At 40.4% G+C, this 21,590-nt stretch overlaps 1 protein-coding gene across 2 annotated transcripts in view; it reads right to left on the bottom strand.

Moving 5' to 3' along the window:
* The window catches only part of TSC22D1 (TSC22 domain family member 1), a 93,893-nt gene extending 72,747 nt beyond the window's left edge, over positions 1-21,146 (bottom strand). The window contains exons 1-2 of one of the 2 annotated variants that reach the window (XM_027888920.1): positions 20,632-21,146; positions 17,105-19,974 (exon numbers count right to left, since the gene is read on the bottom strand). In XM_027888920.1, the coding sequence (XP_027744721.1) occupies positions 17,105-19,941 (2,837 nt within the window). In that variant the 5' untranslated portion in view covers positions 19,942-19,974; positions 20,632-21,146. Of the gene's footprint in view, positions 1-17,104; positions 19,984-20,631 lie in introns of those variants that run through there. The other variant, XM_027888919.1, reaches the window with a different exon arrangement.
* Positions 21,147-21,590: the final 444 nt, after the last annotated feature.

The raw sequence follows: 21,590 nt of genomic DNA, 5'->3' as shown, positions 1-21,590 counted from the left end.
TTTAAGATATTCAAAACTAACTGAACAATTAACTCATCACCTTAGTGTTCCCATAAACACAGCATACTACAGTATCACCCAGACAATGACAATGCATAGTTCAAAAACAGACTATCCAGCATGAGGAAGAAAAATGTCCTGAACAGCAAAGCTCAGGACTTGCCTAATCCTATTTTACACAGTATTATTTAGCATATTCTAATTTCATATTCAAGATGCTTCATTAAGACTAGGGAAAGATAGTATAGAAGAAATTACTACATAAATCCATTTTTTTTCATTCTATAACATGTTTAAGAAATTCAAGCCAAGACACTAACACAAAGCAAATCCACATTTTCTAAAGGATCTCATATGTTAGATATATGTCATGTGAAGACTTGGAATGTATTACACATCTAGATTTTTGAATTTTGTATTTTCAGAGTAAATCTCTCCAATAACACCTGGTGTGGCAGCAAACTGGGAACATTTGAGGCAACATTTTCTATTATAGCAAATACAAACCAGAGTAATTTATTGACTTAGGTAATTGCGATTATTTTTACAAGGAAGCATTCGTTTTGCCAAACATTTTTATATTTAAAACAAGATCAACAGGTTTCCTGCATTTCTAAATTTGTTACTCATTTTACTGTTAACTTGCAAGACAACTGCATTATTTCTATATAATCCGCAGCACATTCACTGTAAAACATAATCAAATATCCTCTACAAACACCAATTACAACCTGTAAAAAGTCTGCAGACTCCTCCAGCTTCTGAAGCAAGATTCCTGGAAGAGGTGCTGTAGATCAAACACAATATTTAGCCGATAGCCACATGGTAAGGAGAGAAACAGGCAGACCCGGTACCTGGGGCTTGTCTTAACTTAGGTTTTGACCTAAGTCCTTCTCACAATGTTACTCTTTTGGAGATCACATTCAGGTCTTGTCTAAGCACAAACTCATTAACCAAAACACTAATTACTGCATACTGGACAAGATAAAAACATGTTCCTCTGCTGTTGGATGGATTAAACCAGAAGAACGACACAATGAAAAAGAAAGCTATTTTCAATATCTTACAACCTAGAAGTTCTAAATAAAGTCAGAAAAAAAATCCCTAAGTAGATTACTTGTCTCCTTTAGGGTTTAGTGACCTCTGACGCTCTTGCTGATCTGCAGAGCATCTGATATGCCAGCAACTCTAGAAGTTCTGGAAAATGGCTCCAGAATTTATTAGTAGCATAAAGTCAAATTCCTCCTTAGTGTTACTTATTTAAAACATCTGAAAAAGGAGCACTGTGATGAGGGTGTGTTTTGAAAAAGTCATGCCAGATCTCATGAGTCCTGGTAACACTCCTTTTGAAAAACAACTCTCAGTGCCCTGGTTGCAAACATGACCACGCAGGCATGAATCAAGATGAACTGTCGCACTCTTTTTTTATTTTGAGGACAGTTCAGAGCAACTCTGGTAATAGCATTTACCCAACAGAGTTACAAGTGGAAGCACAGGAAACATTTAACATCTTTTATTCACGGTCCTTTCCAGGCAGCACTAAAAGTGAGAACCTGGTAATATTAAATGCTTACTATTTGACTATTTATTTATTAGCAACAGCTAACAGAGTTATCCAGTCACTCTGAGAGGGGTTTTTATGACAGAAGCCATCTTTCTTTCCCTGATGCAGGCTGTAACTACCATTGGGAATGACTAGGAGACAGGGAAGGAGGTTGCTAAAGGCCATCCCCTTCTCTGGTACTGGCAGTGTCCTACAAAAGAACAAACAACACACAATTCCATCATGTAACCACTAAACATACTGATATGTTTAGAAACATATAACACTAAACATACTTACATGTTTAGAAAGAAGAACTAGCTTACAAAGAAAGCCCTGCAGTGCAATCTGACATACAACTAATTTGAACGGTACACAAGCAGGGAGAACAGAAAAAATCCAATTGCTGGAATTATTTCTTCACACCTCAGTGGTGCAGCTACCACTTTAGTCTGTACAGTTTGAGTAACTCTTTGCAGCTACCCACCCTACACACGTTCCTATTATCAATTTAATTATTTTGTCTTGCCAATAAGAATTGTTACTATCTAGTGTGTTTAAGAATTTTAAGCTTAATCTCAAATATTTTGTTAAATAGGTAAGTAATTTTAAAATTTAAGAAAATTTAAACTTAAACAGAAATTAAAATTTAAACAGAAGATTTTGAAGCTTTAGCATGTAAGGTATCTTCTTTTACAGGCCTCCTGGATGTTCGCCAATGAGGCTCTAATGCCAGTGCTATGGCATCCAAAATGCTATTTTAAGCCATTGCTGTGCTGAGCATTACATTTTTCAAGCACAAGAACAGCTTCCTGAAAGATAAGGATTGTGAATAAGTGGTTTTGTTCTTAATGAAACAATATCTTACTTCTGCTTACATGACATCCTAATTTCTGACCTACGCTTTGATGGAGTAGGGCTGTTGTTACACCTTTCCCTTCTTTAAATGTGCAACAACCTCTGAACTTTTGCTACTCTGTAAATTCAAGAACACACCATTGTATCCCAGCTCACTTTCAGCAGCCATCATGTGTGATCATTCACATTTCTGTAAACAGTCATAAGGCTGCCTTCCACACATTGCATCTCTGTTTTTTCATCTGACTCTAAGTTTTCTCTCCTGCCTTCATACTTCAATGATACTTTCAATAAAGCTTAAATAAAAAGAATTTCAAGTTTTAGTTTATTTCTAGTATGGAGTAAGAAGCTATGGAGCAGTATCCTGTTTTCAATAGTTGCCAGCACCAGGTATTCCAAAAGTCACTGAAAAGGTGAAAGTAGAAGCTACAGCAGATCTATCTCAAAGATGCACTTGATTCCCCTGAATTATCTAGAATTAGTCCTAAAAACTGAAGACAAAAGTATCATCATTTTCCATGTCCTATTACAATTCTGTGTCATTTCCTACATAACAATACATACACGTTCTTTTTTCTCTAGGCTTCACAGGCTCATGTGGCAATGAGCTCCACCGACAAAATCTTTCTTAATATTAGCCAAGACAATTTTACCCATGGCCTCTTGTTCCCAAATTGATTGAGGGCACATAGGGTCTAAATTATAAATCTGGCTTAGATCAGGATCTAAAGTATGAAAAAGTGAATATGTTATCATAGCTTTAAGGCTCCTTATGAGTCACTATCTCAATCAGAAGTCTGATGGAGGTTTATCATTCAGCTTTAGAGATTTATTTCTTGGTTTAGGTATTACTTGGTCGTTTCATTTTGAATTCCTTTTAATCCCTGAAGATTATCTTTTGTCATTTAAAAAAAATACACTACACAATTGAATTTTGAGATGTTGTAGGACAGGCTCCAGCAATACAGCAGGTCTTAACTCATTAGCTTTTTGTTTTCTAAGACTCAAGTTAAAGTACCTTCTTAATTTACAGGACGGTCTGGGCTTTCATCTGTCTACACCAAAAACATTTTAGCCTTTTGGCACATTTGGCAAGAGATTTGGAACCCTTAAACACATTAATTCACCACAGTAATAGGGGATAAGTATGAAAAATCCTTAGGTAGGCAAATATGACCAGGGTAAGACACTCCGTTGTACTTAAGAGAATGTATCTGTGATGTAAGAGAAAAGGAAAGCCATTGCCCCTGACACCGGTTCCACTTCCTACTAACACCAAATGTTAGGAGCAACCAAAACTAGTCTACAAGGACAAAACAAAGGGCTTATGGTTCAGAAAGAAATTACTCTCTAGGAAAACAAAGAAGGGAAAATAATACAAATGGAGGTCTTCCCACAGTGACAAGAGGAATCAGCAGTGCAACAACTTGAGTTAATCGCTGATACCATTCTTTTTCTTACCCCCTTTTATTGCTTCTGCTCTTAAGACTCACCAACAGAGAGCCTCATTTTCCTGAGTATTTGTCATTCACCAGGAACAGTTCTCAAGCAAAGAGCAGCAAATGCCGAGAGACGCTGAGCCAAACTGGACAACTGAAAAACTACAGGATGCAATGCTGAAGCAGAACAACTGTAAGACACCATTCCAGACTTAGAAACAGGATGCATTAGTTCACAGTGTAATATTAATTTCGCCAACATTATCAGGAAAGGAACAGAACAAAGTTCTGTTATGTATGTAAGCAGAGCAATATAGTGAGGATACAACACAAACAGTTCACACCAAGAAAAGAACATACACAAGGAAATCTTAAAATGCAATTTGCACACATGTAAAACACGCTAACCTGGTAATCTACAATCACCATCCAACAATTGGTTCTATTCCTTATAAATCTGGATGGTCCTGGCCTCAACAATTAAGCATCAATTAAAACTTCCAAGGTCACTTCCAAGGATATATGGCATCCCTACAGCACTTGGTCATACTAGTCAGACTCCACAAAACCCATTTTAACAGGCCAAATGCTTCTCTATTAGTGACTTCTTCCTATGGAAGTGGGCCTCTGGTCATGAATGATTAAGAAAGTAAATTCTTCCACCACTTTCCAAGAAACTGAAGGACAGAGACACACATACATTTCTAGACACCTTTCTTGTAGGTAAAGTTTCAGGTGGCTCTTGTAGGTAAAGGTTTGGAATATCTATTGCAAAGTGTTCCAAATGTAAACCTCTATTCAGGATTTTCAAGTTCTCCACTTCATAGGGCTCTTATCGAGCTTCCTCTTCAGCAGCTCTTTCTATTACTCTATCAATTACCTGATTAGATGAATTAACTCAACCTTCCTTCAGGCAAAGTTGCCAAGTTGACAGCAGCCATGCTGGCATTTTAAGTATTAATTGCCATATTTCAAACACAACTGGTATTCAGCTTTAATTTTCAGAAAAGTCAGAACTGAACAATCTTAATTTTAATGTAACCTATCTGTGCAATCTTAATTCAACCCAGCACATCAATACTCAGAGAGGAAAAATTGCTTATTTCACCAGAAAAAATGGCAAGTCTCTTTAGACACAGCAATTCAAACCATTTCTTACTAGTTTGAGATTAAAAACAACCTTTGTCACTTAAGAACAATCTCACAGAAACTAGTCACATTCACTGACAAGCACTATAATTAAATAGTATTTAGACATGGTTGGATCTTTTTGCACGAAGAAAAAAGCCTATTTTACTGGTAATCATTCTTGGTACGTTTCTCTTGTGGTCACTTTAGGCAGAGGAGACTACCAATAGTAGTTTCAACTCTTATTTCTGAAACAAAATGCAGATCTTTCCAGTAACCTCATGATTTCTGAAGGGGCTTTGTTTCTAAATCTTGTCTCTTCATTAGAAGTAGACAACATAAATCAATGGTGGAAAACATGTAACTGATGAGCAAAAATAAAAAAAAAAACAACCAGTGTTGACCCATCATCCTTGAAGGATTCTGCACTGGAACAGAATCTGTACCGGAACAAACCATTTTAATAACTTACACCTTAGGTTAGAGTATATAATTTAGGATATAACAGTTATATTTTTTATGAATGGTGTCCAAGAAAGTTTTTAGTAGAAAAGGCATTAAGAAATTCTAGCATATAATTTATAGAAGCTCTACATATACATATTCCAATTTACTACTGACAACCAAAACTTACCCTTGACCATTTCTGAACACAGATTTCACACTGCCAAGTTGCTTATGCCAATTTGTGCACAGCTACATGGCAATGCCATTTTATGAATGCAATCTGTGTGACTCCAGTGATCATAGTAACAAAAGCATGGGAAGATTTTTGTCTGCGTACACAAAGTCTAGAGACCTAATCCAGTAGGCATCAACTTTCCTCTTAAGTCACAGACTGCAGGTCTATTGCTATCAAAGTACTTCTGTTCCAGAGCTATCTGACAGCAACTTTCAGAAAGTATTTTCAAAGAGTACCTGTAAATTCACTAAATCATAGGATTTTTAAAGCCAAACTAGCAGGATGGGTGTTTGGCATTTAAGGTAACTGCATGGACCTTATATTGATCTGGCCTGATCTTCCCTCTAACACATCATGACAACTCCATCATTTAACAAAAAGATATCCCAATATTTTGAGTTTTGGGGTTTTTCCTTGTTGTTCTTGCAACATAAAAATAAATAGAATATTTTAGATATTTATAAATTGTACATGTTCCTGAAACATTCAGAATGGTTTAGTCTATCATGTTCAGAGGCTGGAACAGAAAAGAACTTTTTTTATAGTGAAATTTTTAAAAATGTTTCCTTAAATTTCTCCCCAATTAAAAAGTATTAAGAGGGAGGATCAGATGCTTAAACACTTAAATATCAGTAAATATCAATACAGTACTCTATTTGAAAATATCTATGAACACTTTGAACAATTTCAATGTCTTTTACAAAATTCTCTGGAGAGCTGTTTGTGATGCCTTCAGAGAAAACACTTATCTCATAAATCCAAAGGAACTAAAAAAACATGTTCTAAATATTTTAAGTATTTGGACAGTAAGCATACATGTTAAAGATTACCAGAGATTGGATTCTGATGGTCAGACAAACGCAAAAAGTGAAGATAATAACACAACTAATTCAGTTATGGTTATGTTAGTATTTCTTTTTCCCCTCCCACAGATCACACTACTCTCTAGAAGTTGGAGATGCTTTCATGCAAATCATTATCTTCCATTTACATGTTAATTTCCAACAAAACAACAGGACTCCTCAATTACTCCACTATGCTCCAACACCAAGCAGCACTAAGAATTCAGATGCCCCAAGGGCAGTCAGTGAGACCCCACAAAGAGGCTGACCCAAGCTCTCATGATGAAATGGTGACTTAATTTTCCATGCAATGGTATTCCAGAGATGTTGAACTTCACTATTAGCAGGGTATATTTCTAGAGGAACACACAGATCACTGCACAACATTAATGCTCTGTTTTTCCATAAAGCACTAAAAAAATTTACAATTCTGCCTACATTTAAGTATCACTGTCTTTAAATTAGCTCAGAAGTTACATCAAACACCAAGTCCTTCAGGACCATCTCTTCTGCTCCTTGTTATAAAGCAGTCAGCAAAGCAGAGCATCAATACACAACTACGCCTTTTAGCTACTATCCCAAAAATAAGAGGCTGTATTGCCAACAACTGCATATGCTTGACTGACACATGGATGCCTGACAGTATTACAAAAATTAAAATCCCTTTTCTCACTGAAAAAAAGAGAAAGAAAACCAAAACAAGAATCATGAACATTTCAGAGCTTCCCTCCCTCCTCCCTGTCCAATCAAATACAGGCTCAGAAACTCCTCTTTTTCACAAGCAATTACAGAACTGGAAATAGTCTCATACACTTGGAAAGAAAGAAAATAACATGGAGGCACATGCACATCCTACACCAATCCCTGAGCATTTATGAGTAATTTGACATTTCACCCAATTTGGGACATTAGGCCTACTAAAGAAACACTTGGCAGTGCAATATGCTGATCCATTCTTAACATAATAACCTCATTCAACAGATTAAAGAGGTACATTTATACCTTGAATTCATTTGAGTGCTACAGTAAATTACTTAACAAGTACTTAAAGTACATAGTCATTAACTCATGGTTCCTTCTATTTTATTTTCACTTGGTCTTATTTTGTTAGACTGCAAAAAATGAAACTGTAAGAGCAGCAATTGCTCATTTTCTCACCAGAAGGTTTGTTTAGGGTTGTTTTATAAAAAAAATTTTATATGTTCTTATCTGCATATATACAGATAAACACCATTAAGGATTTTAGACCAAAGAATTAAAAAAAAAAATTAATCAAGATGTTTAGTAGACATTTCAAGTTAAGGCCAGGCCAAGATTTTTCACTGAACAGTTTATAACAAACTGTAACTCTAAATATAAACTATTACTACAAAATCCATCCTTGTCAGATTCTGGAGACACTTGAAGTCTGAGAATCCTCTACTGCAAGTGACATCAAGGGACAATGTCAATTAATACCATGCACAAGTTGACACACACAACAATCATGAAACATCCTAAGTCACTCTGCTTCCCCTATACAGCAGGCATTGCAGCATGAACCCTCATGAAATCCTAAAGGGAAAAAAATACCGTTCCACGTCTGTCAGACTCAATCTGGAAGTATGAATTAAAATGCTGTTTATAGTCCACAGACAGACATCCTCGGAAAAATATGGAATCTTTCATATGGTACAAAAACACATGATGATACTTCAACGCACATACATCCAGTAAAATTACCAAGCTGAAAATAATATTCCAGGAAATCTACAGAAGTCTTTTATGTTTTTTTTTTTCCCTTGCTTATCCCAGCACAGTGGCAATATATGCCAAACAAGTCACTCATTATTCAGACCCTGCCTGAGTTTTTGCTTATCCTTCTTTAAAGAGAAAAGTATTTCAACTGCGGTCACGATAGACAGCAAAGCAATCATACATGAGTTACTGGGTTAATTTTTAGTCACAATCTTCTTTAAAAGCTACAAAAGCACTAAATATATAGAAACAAAAATTTAGTATGGTTACGTTCTGAATTTTTTGATTTCCACTGTTTCTTATAAGAGAGTTATGACTGCCAGTCATCACCTCTGTCATCTATACACAACTGTGACGGAATTGGTTGAAATGAAGGCCAGAGGAAGCTCAAAAGGCATTTAAGTTTTCTTTTATCTTGACAGGAATTTCATCCCTCTACATTGCACAGAGTCAAAGTTACTGGAAAAACATTTAGAGTTATTTCTATAACTTATATTTGTCTAGAACAATTTAAAGGAAAATACCACTTCTAAACCAACTCTCAACAGATACTAAATTCTGAAACTTAACACTTACGCTATTAAAAGGACTGCTGACTAGATATGTAAGCACCAAAGAAGATTAACATTCAGTTACCAATAACTAGGCCTGTTATTGACCCACAAGACAGCAGACTACCAATAAAAGACCACCAATGTCTGCAAAAAGATGGTGTAACTTACACTTGATTTGCACCTTCTGATGCTACAGGAAGAAATGAAACAAGTGTAACACTGGGGATACAGAAATAAGCACACAGTAACAGCAGTGCCTGTTGAAATTACATTACTTGTGTAACTCATCATTGAGAACCACACTGCAGTACAGTGCTAAAAAAACCAACATCCTATTATTAAATGCTATTTTTGACTATTGTTGAATGTGGATCCACATTTTCAGCAGTTTTCAGCACTGTCCCTAATACTTAGCACAGTATTTAGACACTGTTGCTTAAACAGTTGCTGAAGAAGTTCAAATCTCAATGACATACCAAAAAATTGGAGCCCCGAAAACTTCCTGCTGATATCCATGCTAATTAAAACAACCAAACACACACAAGCATAACAAAAACAAACAAACAAAAACAAAGCAAACAAAAAAAAACACACAAAAAGAAAAGGCAAGACATACAAACAGAAAGGCTGGAAAAATATTTAAGTCACACAGGAGCTCAGCCAATTTGCTTGGTCAATTCGTTTAACACACATGAGTAGAAAGTTATAAAACACTCTACAACCAACTTCAGTTGCTATCTAATCTATACCTTACTAAAAAATACTGCCTACGTTTTTAAGACTGTGGTCCCATTCATCGAGTAGTAAGTTCATCAAACAATACGTTCAGCTCTAAGTTTAAACTTAGAGAAGATCCTCTGCTGCCTGTTTTAGCAATTTGTAAAATTGTACTTCTCCACTATACTCAGAAGAATCAGTTATTCAAAAGTATGTAAACAGATGATCAAGATACCCCTTAAGTTTAATTAAAACAAATACAAAGCTGTCTTCAGAAAGTTTCCCTGAGGAAAAAAACAGTGGTATCTGCATTTGTTGATCTTCAAGGACTGCAGTAAGCTTCAAAACTGTGTTAAATTTCTAAACCATAATAATAACCAAAACCTCCAAATACTTTATTTCCTAGTCCGTTCTTCTAACGTACTTTCAAAATTCTGTACCCATTTCAGCTTGTACAACACCTACAACCCCCCAGCAAGGAAGGCTAATTTTAAAAAGTAGTTTGTTTAAGCGTCCATTCTCTGTTTAAAAAAAAGAAAGTTACTGTTCTGGATCATCCCTAACACTGTACTGCAAAAAGAAATAGAAACTGGGACAAGAACTTCAAGCCTGAATGCCTAAAATTCTTAAATATATGTCATTATTGTCAAAGGTACCGAATATATGAAGCCTCACCAACACCTCGAAATAGTATAATGTAACATTAAATGCAAAGGACAAACAATTAACAAAATCCACAACACAGAGTGAAGTAGGGAAAAAAAAAATCAGGAGTCATTTCTGGCACACAATAGTGCCCAAATAATTTAAAAGAAGCAAAATCACAAATTAATTGCTTGCTCAAAGAAAAATGGTGAACAACTTTATTGGGACTTTTTTACTCTACCAAAACACGAGTTAAGGACCTTACTTTGCAAGTGTAAAACATTTCATAAAACGGAACAAGTTTCCATTATTAAAGCATAATGTTGTGTTTGAACCATGACAAGTATCATTCTTCATCTCTGCACAGCATCCAAGTCAGAAGTCTTCATTTAGTACTGGCAAGTCTTTTAGTCCATAAGGTAACCAACAGTGATAAAATACCTAAACTATCCCATGCTCTACCATTTGCATGTACGGGGTCATTACAATCCCTGACTGCCAAGCATTTATAACCTCTAAATCTCCCCCTCGGGAAAGCTGATCCAGCTTCAGCGGAAGATTGAGAATTTGCATATAACTGCAACCACAAACCAAATCCTGCTTCCAACACTGACAATGCACAACAGGTGTTTGGAGGCTTGCACAGAATGAGCTGATAAGGATTTCTACACCACCGACTGTAGCACAATTACTATCTTTGTTAGCAAATTCCAAAGGCAGAACAAGAGTTAAAGTGTTCCCAGGTATTAAAGCCAGAAGGATGATCAGGTGCTCCAATTTGATACCATAATTATGCCGCACTTCAATCATGCAATTCCTAATTCTGAATGCTTTAAAACAGGCCTAAATAAATAAAGTGGTATCTCCAGTCACTCAGGAGCTCTTTCCATCTTAGCTTTAGGCTATGGTTTCCTGTACAACCATGCTGAGAACAAACTAGTTCGTTATTTACGGTGATCATTACCATGAAATAATTTACTGATTAATCTTACCCTTAGTCCCTTTTAAAGGGTTGCTGAAGAATGCTTTTGCTTAACAGCACTGTCTTTGGTGCCCTAAGTGCAGTAAATGAAAGGTATAGGCCCACTTTTAGAAGTTTTCAATCATCTGTTAAAGCGTAATATCTATTACACACAGTACATTTTAGCCTCATAAATTAATCAAGAGAACAGCAAAAGAACCATTGCATTTAATCAATGAGAACAAAGACACGCTATTCTTTTCTAGTCATTTTTATGTTTCACCTACATCAAACTGCAAACCCATATCACAAATTATTCCCCAAAAGGTCATAAAGAATACACTTGCTATTATCAGTGATATTCAGGTGTAGTTTCTTGTTTAAAAGCCTATACTAGCAATACTACTGTTTACAATTTGATCTACTTCCTAAGCTGTTAGAGACAGGTCTGAAAAGGCTTATTTACTTTATTACCCCCTGTAAACTGAACATGTTAGAGGGGTTCTTTTTGTAGCATACGTGTGCTAACCATACACATTTTTACTTATGCTTAAGCAAGATAAGTTAACATACTGGGGTTTGCTAGGTTGGGTTGGGGGTTTTTTTTGTCTGGGTTTTTTGGATGGGTTGGTGGTGTTTGGTTTTTAGTTATTTTTAATTATTTTCCCCTCCCATTCCCCTAACTTTGCCAGTTTACCACTAACAGTTATAGTCATTACTCTATTGTGCATTATTTAGAGCACAGTAACTTGTAAAGACTGAAACTTTTCACTACCAATCCACTTAACAGTATTTTTAATTCTAATTTTACAGATTAGCCTGTGAAGAATGCAAATCCTGACACAGTAACAAAGATTGCTTTTCAACATTAAATATTTTAAAGCCTTGTTTGTTTGACATATACATATATAGATGAGTTATTACTTATGCATTGCTCCAAAGAGCAGCCAAAACTGTAATGTTAAGGAATGTTTTCTGGAAATTATGTTATCAGTTGGAGATAATTTCTCAGCATCTGCCTTATCTTAAGTGCCAAATTACTGCTTTTACGACCCTCTGGTATCTTTTTCTTCTTCCTGTCTTGAAAGACAACTCAATACCAAGCACTGTAGCAATCCTTAGTTCAAAGGATATCATGGCATGCAAAATGCATCTATAAAAGACATCAGGAAAAGGTCCATCAAAACAGGTATTGCCACATACAGCTGGTCAGCAGACATACAAGGTGCAGACCCTAAATTCCTCATTTTTAGCTCTCTGCACTGAGTAAAGAACAAAGTCAATTCCACCAAAAATAGGTATTTTATCAGATGAAATGAGAAACTGGACTTGTCAGCATGACAACAGCAAGCACATTTTCTTCACCAAAGTGCTCTTTTTTTACTCATTTGGCTTACCATTGAGGTTAACAATTTTCTCAAGTTCCATAAAAGCTAAATTGAAGATATGAACAGACTTTTTTAACAGTTACTCTCCTGGAATTCAAATCATGCAGCTTTTAAAATGGAGACAAGACTATGAAGCAAGTTTAAAATCTGCAAAACAGAAAATAACACTGCCCCTAGGATGCAATTAAAAAAAACATACCATAAATCTATGCTAATCCACCATAAATCCTTTGTCGTAAAGTATCTTTTCCCTTTCTCAAATACACAGCAGCAAAACTTTCAGTAAACAAAAAAGGCCATATAAACTAAAACTGCTTACAAAATCAACATGAATACACAAAATAGTTACTACATCAAAAACATAATTGAAATTTCCAGTTCTACTTTAATATGTTCATTCACTGCTACTTATTAAAATCTTCAAAAAGTATTTGATTATATCTGTAAAAATCTCATTTGTACCTGATCAGCCTTCCCATTACATAGTTGCATACATGATGAAAATTAATCCAGTTTCCTGACTTGATTCTTGCTTTACAATCTAGGACTCGTTACTATTACTCAAGATTCTCAAAGGCTGCTCACAGGTCATTCAGTTCTCACATTCAACTTTAATCTTCCAGCCTCTCCACAGACTTGGTAACAAGCCAAAACATTTGTCCTACACAGAAAACATTTCTAAAGGGATCTTTTAATAAAAATTTCTCTTGAAAAATTACAAGATTGTCACATAATAAAGAATATTTTTAATGTGTTTAGCATGGCCTTTTCCTCGTTTCTCTTTTGCTTCGCTGTTGGATGAAATGAAAAAACAGGTGAACACAACTTGCACCAGCCTAAAGAATGCAAACAACTCTACAGCAAATGCCATCAAGGACAGGGAAGCAGTTATTAGTTCTCTTATCCTTCATTCACAAAATCTGCTTTTTAGTAATGGTAAACAACAATTCAGATTAAGTTATTTTTAAATTCACTTACAGCAGCCTTTATAAATGCTGTAAAATAAGCTGACTTTTTTCACTTTATAGATAATTTAAGAATAATGTAAGACTGTACAAAATCTTACTGCAAGCATCTATAGCATAGTAAAGCATAGAGCATTGTCTACAAATATGTAAAACTTATTCTGAAACATTAAGTATAAATACACAAAAAAAATCACTGTGATATAAACATGCATTTTTCCATGCTTAGGTCTCAAAAGCATAAAAATAAAAGAAATCCTCTTCTACAGTTCTAGAGATGAAACACTAACCCCAAAAGACCATGTCTAAATTTGACAGGATTTAATAACTGAACTGAACAAATCAAGGTAACTGCTGCAAATCCAAGAAATTATGAGAATCACGCACTGAATCCATACCATGCTTCAAGATAAGGAAAAAAAAAACAATTTAACAACCAAAAACCTGGTCTGCATTTTTGTAGACTGAAAAAGTAAAAGAGATGACCAATCTATCAACATACAAACACCTATGGCATACCCAACAGGCCGAAGAAAGACTAATCAGAAGAACTACTAGTGCTTGGTGGGTTTGTTGGGGTTTTGGGTTTTTTGCTTGGTGGTTTGTTTTGGTTTTCTTTAAATACAGAAACTACAGAGTATTATCTGTATCCTCTCTTTAATAAATAAAGTTTCCAAATTAATTTTCCACACAGATTCTGCCAAGCAGTTCATTTTCAGTATCTCTTTTTTCTGATCTTCACTATGACTTGAAATAAAAGTCATTCACACTGGGGAAATAAAAGGTTACTGTTCTCAAAGCAGATACACTCCACACTGTCTATATTTAAAAGGCCATGCCCTGATAACAGGCATAGAAAGAGCTGCAAATGGTGTTCTAAAAACTGAACAGACTAAAGACTTAAAGATACTGGTGCGTCCTTAAACGCAATTATATACAGGTTTAAGAAAAGCTGGGAGTTAATCTATACAAGGTATTACAGGGGTCAGATGTTTTTTCAAAGGCACACTAAATGGAATTTTACAGCTTCTTTGCTGGCCCAATTATGTCATCACTCACTTCTTTCTGCTACCTTTGCCCTTGCCAGGTTTAGAATCACTTGGGATGTATTGATAGAAATCTTTAGTGATAGATGTGTGTGTGCAGACGAGACAGAGAAACACAGATTTTAAAGACACGTATTTACAGTATGTCTGTTTCTTGAATGTTTATGTACTTTTAATACACACTACCCTTTACCTCCTGTAAAGAGAGTATAATCCAACGAACTGGAAAAAAAACCTCTCAATTAGAGATATCTAATGGCCAAAGAAGCAAAATAATCTATCTTGCACTACCTTTAGTAAGTAACGAAACCTAAGCTGCAGATCAAAATTCCAATTGAGATGACAATATAAGTACCTTGTCCTGAGATTCCCCTGGAAGCGGAAACAGAGGTGATCTCACTAGGTTTTTAATGTTACATACAGATATGCAGGGAGAAGTGCTGCTGTGAAGTGTCTGACAGTACACAAAAATGACCTGGCCACTACTGTAATGCAAAAAAACACAATTATTTTTGGTCTCCATTTAATAGAGTCATATCCTGCTCTGTGTAAAGAATCTAAATGATTTTCCAACTGCAGCTAAACAAAAGTGTAGTGTACCTGGAGATGACAGATTGAACAAAGACGCAATGTGCATGGGAGAAGAAAGGATATGATCTTTGGCTAGCCAAGTAACAGAGGAAGAAGGTATTTCTGGCTATTGTTACCCTGAGGGATTTAAACATTCTGGAAAAACTACCAATCATGACGAATTGCTAGCATATGCTCTTAAAATCAGGGTACAGACACATGCTAGATGTCATTTTCCAAAATGCTAAGTATCAATGAGCTTATGATTCCCTTACTCAGCTGGGATCCGCTGAAAGCTAAGGGGGCTTTTTTACTTGGTAAAAAACCAATGAAACAAAAAACAAATACCACACAACAACAAAAACAAACCACGCCATCAAAGACAAGTGGGACCCATAAACAAATGTATTAGAGTCTTAGTTTAGAAAGTTCAAATGAAAGAAAACTAAAAAACATTTCTGAGAAAACTGACTGCTAGCAGCACAATGGTTACACTGTCGGCTTTAACACCTCGATCTGTCTTCTACCACCTTCATGTACTTATTGACTAAAAAAACATAATCAGAATGCAACTGTTGGAACTTGTCTTCTAGCACTCCTGGAAGACAAGCTGCTACTCATTGTAGTTCTCTGGTATCTTAGACAGACGTGATGAAAGTCACTAAGGCAGTTAACACCTCGTGATCAACGTAATCAGAGACTGCTGATAGAGTTAGAGTCTTTAATATTAGGAAAATAATCCAGCCTTTCTCAGCAACCTGTTGTGGTTTCTTTTATTATTTTTTTTAAATAAAGTCTGGCCAATGATAATATACCTAAGTTATGGCACCAAGAAGACATTTAAGAAGTATTTCACCTCCCATTGCTAATGCATTTTTCCCACCTTGAGTTTAGTATCTTATTTTGTCTCCTCACTGGAGGCTTGGTTTTTCTAATATTTTTTTCTGTTCTCCCACACGTTCCCAAGGCTGCTTATTTATCTTAAAATTAGTTCTCCTCTTATTGTGGTTTCTTGGACAAGAAGTTCTCTGGGAGAAGCACCAGTCTTCCTGTCCGCTTGCAAACCCGAATCATAAGAGGTCCTCAATACACTGAGTAACTTCCACACATAGTATCAAAAAAATCACACTTCAGAATTGATGTCTGGACCCCTTCAGCCTACACACAAAATAGCCTTTCACAACTGATACAACTTCTCTGCACACACTATCGAAGAAATGAGAATATTCACATGTATGTACAATTAAGACCAGTCAGTGGTCATTTACTTGAAAAGGTGAAGGTGGGAGAACACCCATAGTTTGAACAGGTGAAAGTGGGAGAAAGTGAGCAGTTTTCTTACTCTGCACAGAATTGGTGCACCAGATTCAAAGGCTCACCACCCCTCCACAGGCCTGAGCAGCTCACACCATGGATTAATGCTCTGAAGCAAAACCATCAAGACCAAAAGTGGCCTAAGTTCAATTTGAAGAGCCACAACAGTGTTGCTGAACTTCCCTTTCCCCACCATACTCGTTTGCCTAAAGCATCTCCTGGCTGCCAAAGAGAAGACTTTACTTACACCACAGACTCGCAACTGGTTCAAACTTAGTAAAGTCAATACTTAAAACAGAGAAGCTGAGGCAGGGTGGACTCTAGGCTTGTGGGAAAAAAAAAATCTACCTAAAAATAAATATTAATTATTTCAGTATAATAAATAAACTGTAATTACCACTCGCATACCCACATTCCACATTATTCTTCTGTCTTGCCCTGTACAATGGGAATATATACACTGTCACAGATTGTTAAACACAATTTACCCACGCAGTAGTTTCAAAGGATAATCAATACAACCCACCCCCTCAAGAGAAAAACAAGTTCTTTAATATAATACCTACACGTGCTGGGACCTGAGAAACCATATTTCTAATTAGACAGAAACATCACTCAGCTTCATTTCACCGAATGGCTGTAACAAAACCTCCAAGTTACTGCAAATGAAACTATCAGACAGTTCATATTTTAATAAAGTTACAGGCAGTCTTACCTCTCATCCTCACCATCTACGAGAGGCGTCGTCAACGGCAGCACCTTCAGTGGAAAGAGGGATGCAGAGGATGGCATGTTGCTGCTACCGCCATCTGAAACAGCTGATGCTCCAACACCACTCTCGACACTGGCAGCTTGAGGTAAACCCACCAGTGAAGGTTCTGTAGGGCGTCTGCCGTCTTCAATTTGGCTTACAATGGACTGAGCTAGTGATTGTGCGGGAAACTGGGTAGAGCTTAATGGCATCTGCTGTGGCACACTTTGTGCCACTGGCATACCTATACTTGTTGATATCAAGGGAGGCTGACTAACACTTTGAGCCAAATTGCCATTCTGCACAGCCGAAGCCTGTGCTATATTCTGTGGCTGTCCCAAACCTACAGAAGCAGAAGGTATGCCAGGAGGCACAGCTGAACCAGCTTGACTTGCTGCAGGAACAGTACTAGCTGAGGGTATAGGGCTAACCGCAGACAGCTGCTGGCCAGCCATCCCTTGGACTACAGATTCCACCCCTTGTGCCTGCGGCTGTACAGGTAACAAGGTGTTTTGCTGAGCAATGACCATTTGCTGAGGAAGGCCTGAAGCGCTAGCCTGTAATCCCTGCTGCATTATTCCTGTCTGCACAGGCTGCACTACTTGGGAAGATGGAGGAGCAGCCGTTGACGGCATAACTGGAGGTGGAATTTGGTTTGCAGCAGAGGGTGGTTGCACCACAGCAGCTACGCTTCCCTGCTGCCCAACATTCAGCATTTGACCACTGGCAGCTACACCTGGTATTGCTGCTGGAGCATGAGCAACAGACTGAGCTGGGGCAGCGGCTGGATGTGCTTGCACTGAAGGCTGCATGCCCTGTGCCTGGGCAACAGGAACTGGCTGCCCAGCTCCTACTCCTGTAGAACTTGGCTGCATGGCAGGGGCTGGAGTCTGAAGGATCTGTTGATGTTGAATGTAGTCCGGCATAGCCCCTGTGACAGAGTTTTGGTTCACCGGCTTAACATGACCTGCGGCCATCTGCGTAGGAACTGGCTGTTGCTGCTGCTGTTGTTGCTGCTGTCCGTACTGCAACTGCTGCTGCTGCTGCACCACTGGCAAAGTCTGCACAGGCTGCGCCGGCTGTGAGTACGGCAGCTGCTGTTGAGCCATACTCTGAATGGCAGGTTGCTGGTGGCCCAGGGATGGGGATACACCTAGTATATTAACCGGGGCTGGCTGAACCCCAGTAACAGTGGTTAGACTGGCCTGTGCAGGGGGTTGGACCCCTGGCTTCTGCTGCGGATAGTTTACTTCTTGAGAATGCAGCTGGACTTGTGCAAGCTGTGATTGAGAAACACTCTGTGGTATACTAGATGCTGGAATTGCTGGAGGAGCAGCACTGCTAAAATCCATCTGCTGTGGACCCACACCTTGAAACGCTTGCTGCTGTACCACAGTAGGTGCTCCCATTTCTCCACTTCCCACACTTTCTGTATAGTGACTCAGTGTGCTTACATTGCTGCTAACAGAACTCCCACTGGTGCTCTCCCTTTCAGAAGTCACCTCAAGCGGGTTTTGTTTTATCGTCTCTACTGCTTTGTTTACTGCTACTCCTTCTGAAACTGCAACAGTGTTTTCTTTATCATAGAATTCAGTGCATGTCCATCTACCTTTTTTGAAAGGTTCAGAACTAGAATCTAATTTTACAACCCTAAACCTTGACGTGCCAGATGCAGCCGGCTGCGGGCTTGATCCCACTGCCATTCCTGCAGTTGGATTAGTAACATTGTTAATGACACTAGAGGAAGCACTCGTACCATTGCCAACACCACTCAAGATATTCACATTAGCACTGCTGCTAGTTCCAGACAAAGCATTTACATTACCAGTACTCGTGATGTTGCTTAAATTTATAGTACCAAGCACATTGCTTGCCACACTAGAACTACCACCACCCATATTATTTAAGGTACTAGTTCCGGTAGCAGGACTTACACCTAAATTGCCAGGAGTACTTGTAGTGCGTATATTAGACACAGCAGATGCCGGGGAACCAGTGGATGATGCAGCAGAAACTGGTGCAGTTGATATAACGTTGTCAGAGCTTCCAGTTGTTGATAGTTTTCTAAAAGACGGACTGGGCGGTGGTCCTCCAGAAACAGGGGCACTACCTACGCCAGGATGCGATGGATGATGGTGTCCATGATGGTGGTGGTGAAGATGGTGGTGATGATGAACGTGATGGGGATGAACACTTCCATTGATCACAACACTCTGCTGTGGGTGATGAGGAAGAGGAGCATGCTGCTGAGGAAGATGAGGCTGATTTGGAGAAACAGCCCCAGGAGTCTCTGCCTCTTGGAAGTTATTCAGAGTCTCTTCAGAGGAGCTCCTCTCAGGCTCTCCCAAGTCAGTGGCCCTGGATAAAGACACATCCAAGATCTCTGAAGATGACAGGTCTTCAGTGTGAGACTCATCCAGGTCATCGTAGCTTTCTGTATCCTCAGCTATGCTGTTATTAGAGCTCATACTAGCTGATATTTGAGCAGGGGTCACACTGGTAATTTGGAAGCCACTTTTCTTTTTCATCTGAGCTCCAGTCTGTGCAAGAGGTTGTGGTTGGAGCTGAGACTGCGAGAGGAGGTTCAGGCTTTGTGGAGGAGGGGGTATCGGCTGTGGACCCGCTGATGAAGCTGCTGCAGGAGATGGAGGCGGTGGCTGGACCAGCAAAGGCGGCTGATAATCCTCGGCAGAGAGGGCAGCGCTCCCAACGCCGGTACCTGGTGCAGTGGGAGCAGTAACGCAGCTGCTGCCGCTGCTACTGCTGCTGCCCCTTCTAGGAAACATCGCCGGGTGCGCCATCTTCTTAGCACTAATGTCTGCGGCTGAGTCAGGCTGGTGCATTGTATCGGGTGTATTTTAAGAGTGCAGTCCCCCGGTATGGAGAGAGACAGACACACACACACATACACACGCACACAGTTAGCTTTCCGCTTAGGGCAGGGCAGAGAGACACCACCACGCACAAACCCCCCCGGCTCCCGCAGCGCACGGGCTGAGGCGGCTCGGCACCGCCAACCCCCACCACCTCCCTCCCCTCCTCCTCCTCCTCCTTTCCGAGACAGGGAGGGGGCGAGCACCGGTCCTCCGCCGCCTCTGAATGTGACACTTTCAATCCTCCGCCATTCACTTTCTTTCTCCCTACCCGCCCCCCCCCACCCCTTTGATTTCCACCACCACCTCCCTCCTCGGCTGCCTCCTATTCCCCTCCCGCCCCACTTCCCCAGCCCCCAGTAGCCTCTCCCGGGGGGCAGCCAGCCGGCCGCCCCGAGGGCGAGCCCCTTCCTCCTCGCCGCGGAGGCTCCGCCGGGCGCCGCGGCTCGCCGGCAGCACCGCCCTCCCTGCCTGCCTGCCTGCCTGCCTCCCTCCCTCCCCGGCTCGGCGGGGCGAGGGCAGCCGGCGGGCCCTCAGGGCAGCCCGGCGAGGCGGCCGGCGCCCCTCGCCATCACCGCTTCTAAGTAGGAGGAGGAGGAGGAAGGCGCGGATACGTACAGGACTGGCGCACAGCAGGGCGGCAGCGGCACGCTGAGCCGGGCAGGGACATCCCCGTCAGTGGCAGCCATGGAGCTGAATCATTTTGGGTATGAGACAGATGGAAGAAGGACGGAAGAAAAGCAGCAGCAGCCCGACAAGAGAGTCCATGAAAAGGAAGGAGGGAGGGAGGAAGGGGGAGCCAGCCAGGCAGCCTCTCTCTCCTCCCTCTGTGTCTGGCTGTCTCTGGAGGAGGCTCCGCTCTGCACGCTCTTCCTTCCCCCTCCGCCGCCTCCTCCCCCTTTATAACAGGCGGCACCCGCTGGTCCTCCGCAGAACCGCGCCTGGAATCTGTCCTCCTCCTGCCGCGTGCGCGTCCGCCCCGTCCTTTCTTCCCTCGGGGTCTACTCCCAGCTTCCCCGCCGCCGCGGGTCTCTCCCTCCCCGTGCCGGCCCCGTCTCCTCACGGAGCGCCGGAGGAGGCGCCGCGGGGGGGAGGAGGGGAAAGCTCGCCAAAGGGGAGGGCGGGCGAGAGACAACGTAAGATGGCGGCGGCCGCCGCGCACGCGCGCCCTGCCGGCAGACATAAAGCCCGTCTGGCCGAGGCCGGCGGAAATGGGGTTCGGCTCGCGTGGCGGAAATGGGCGAGCGGCGCCGAACCCGGGCAGGGCGGGGGTGCCCCGGCTGGGGAGGGGGCGAGGCTGTGGCCACGGCCATGGCGGGCAGCCGCCCCTAAGGCAGCCTCGTGTCGTCTCCCCCCCCCCCCCGCCCCCAGGTGCCCCCTCTCTGCCTGCAGCATGACTGTGCCTCACATGACCTGCCGCCGCCTCCCTCCCCCTCTCCTCAGCTCCGCTGCAGATTTATTCAAGTTATTCATCCCCTTCTCCTTCCTCCCCTCCCTTGGTCCAGAATATTCCTGCCCGCTCCTTCCCCCCGCGCACGGGAAGGGAAACGGGAGTGCGTGTGCACCTCCCTTGCTCA

The sequence above is a fragment of the Empidonax traillii genome, unplaced genomic scaffold (genome assembly GCF_003031625.1).
Source record: "Empidonax traillii isolate 1590-97213 ecotype Southwest subspecies unplaced genomic scaffold, ASM303162v1 scaffold247:size2371522, whole genome shotgun sequence".
NCBI classification, from domain to species: Eukaryota; Metazoa; Chordata; class Aves; order Passeriformes; family Tyrannidae; genus Empidonax; species Empidonax traillii.
This window is presented reverse-complemented; position numbering and strand designations above follow the sequence as displayed.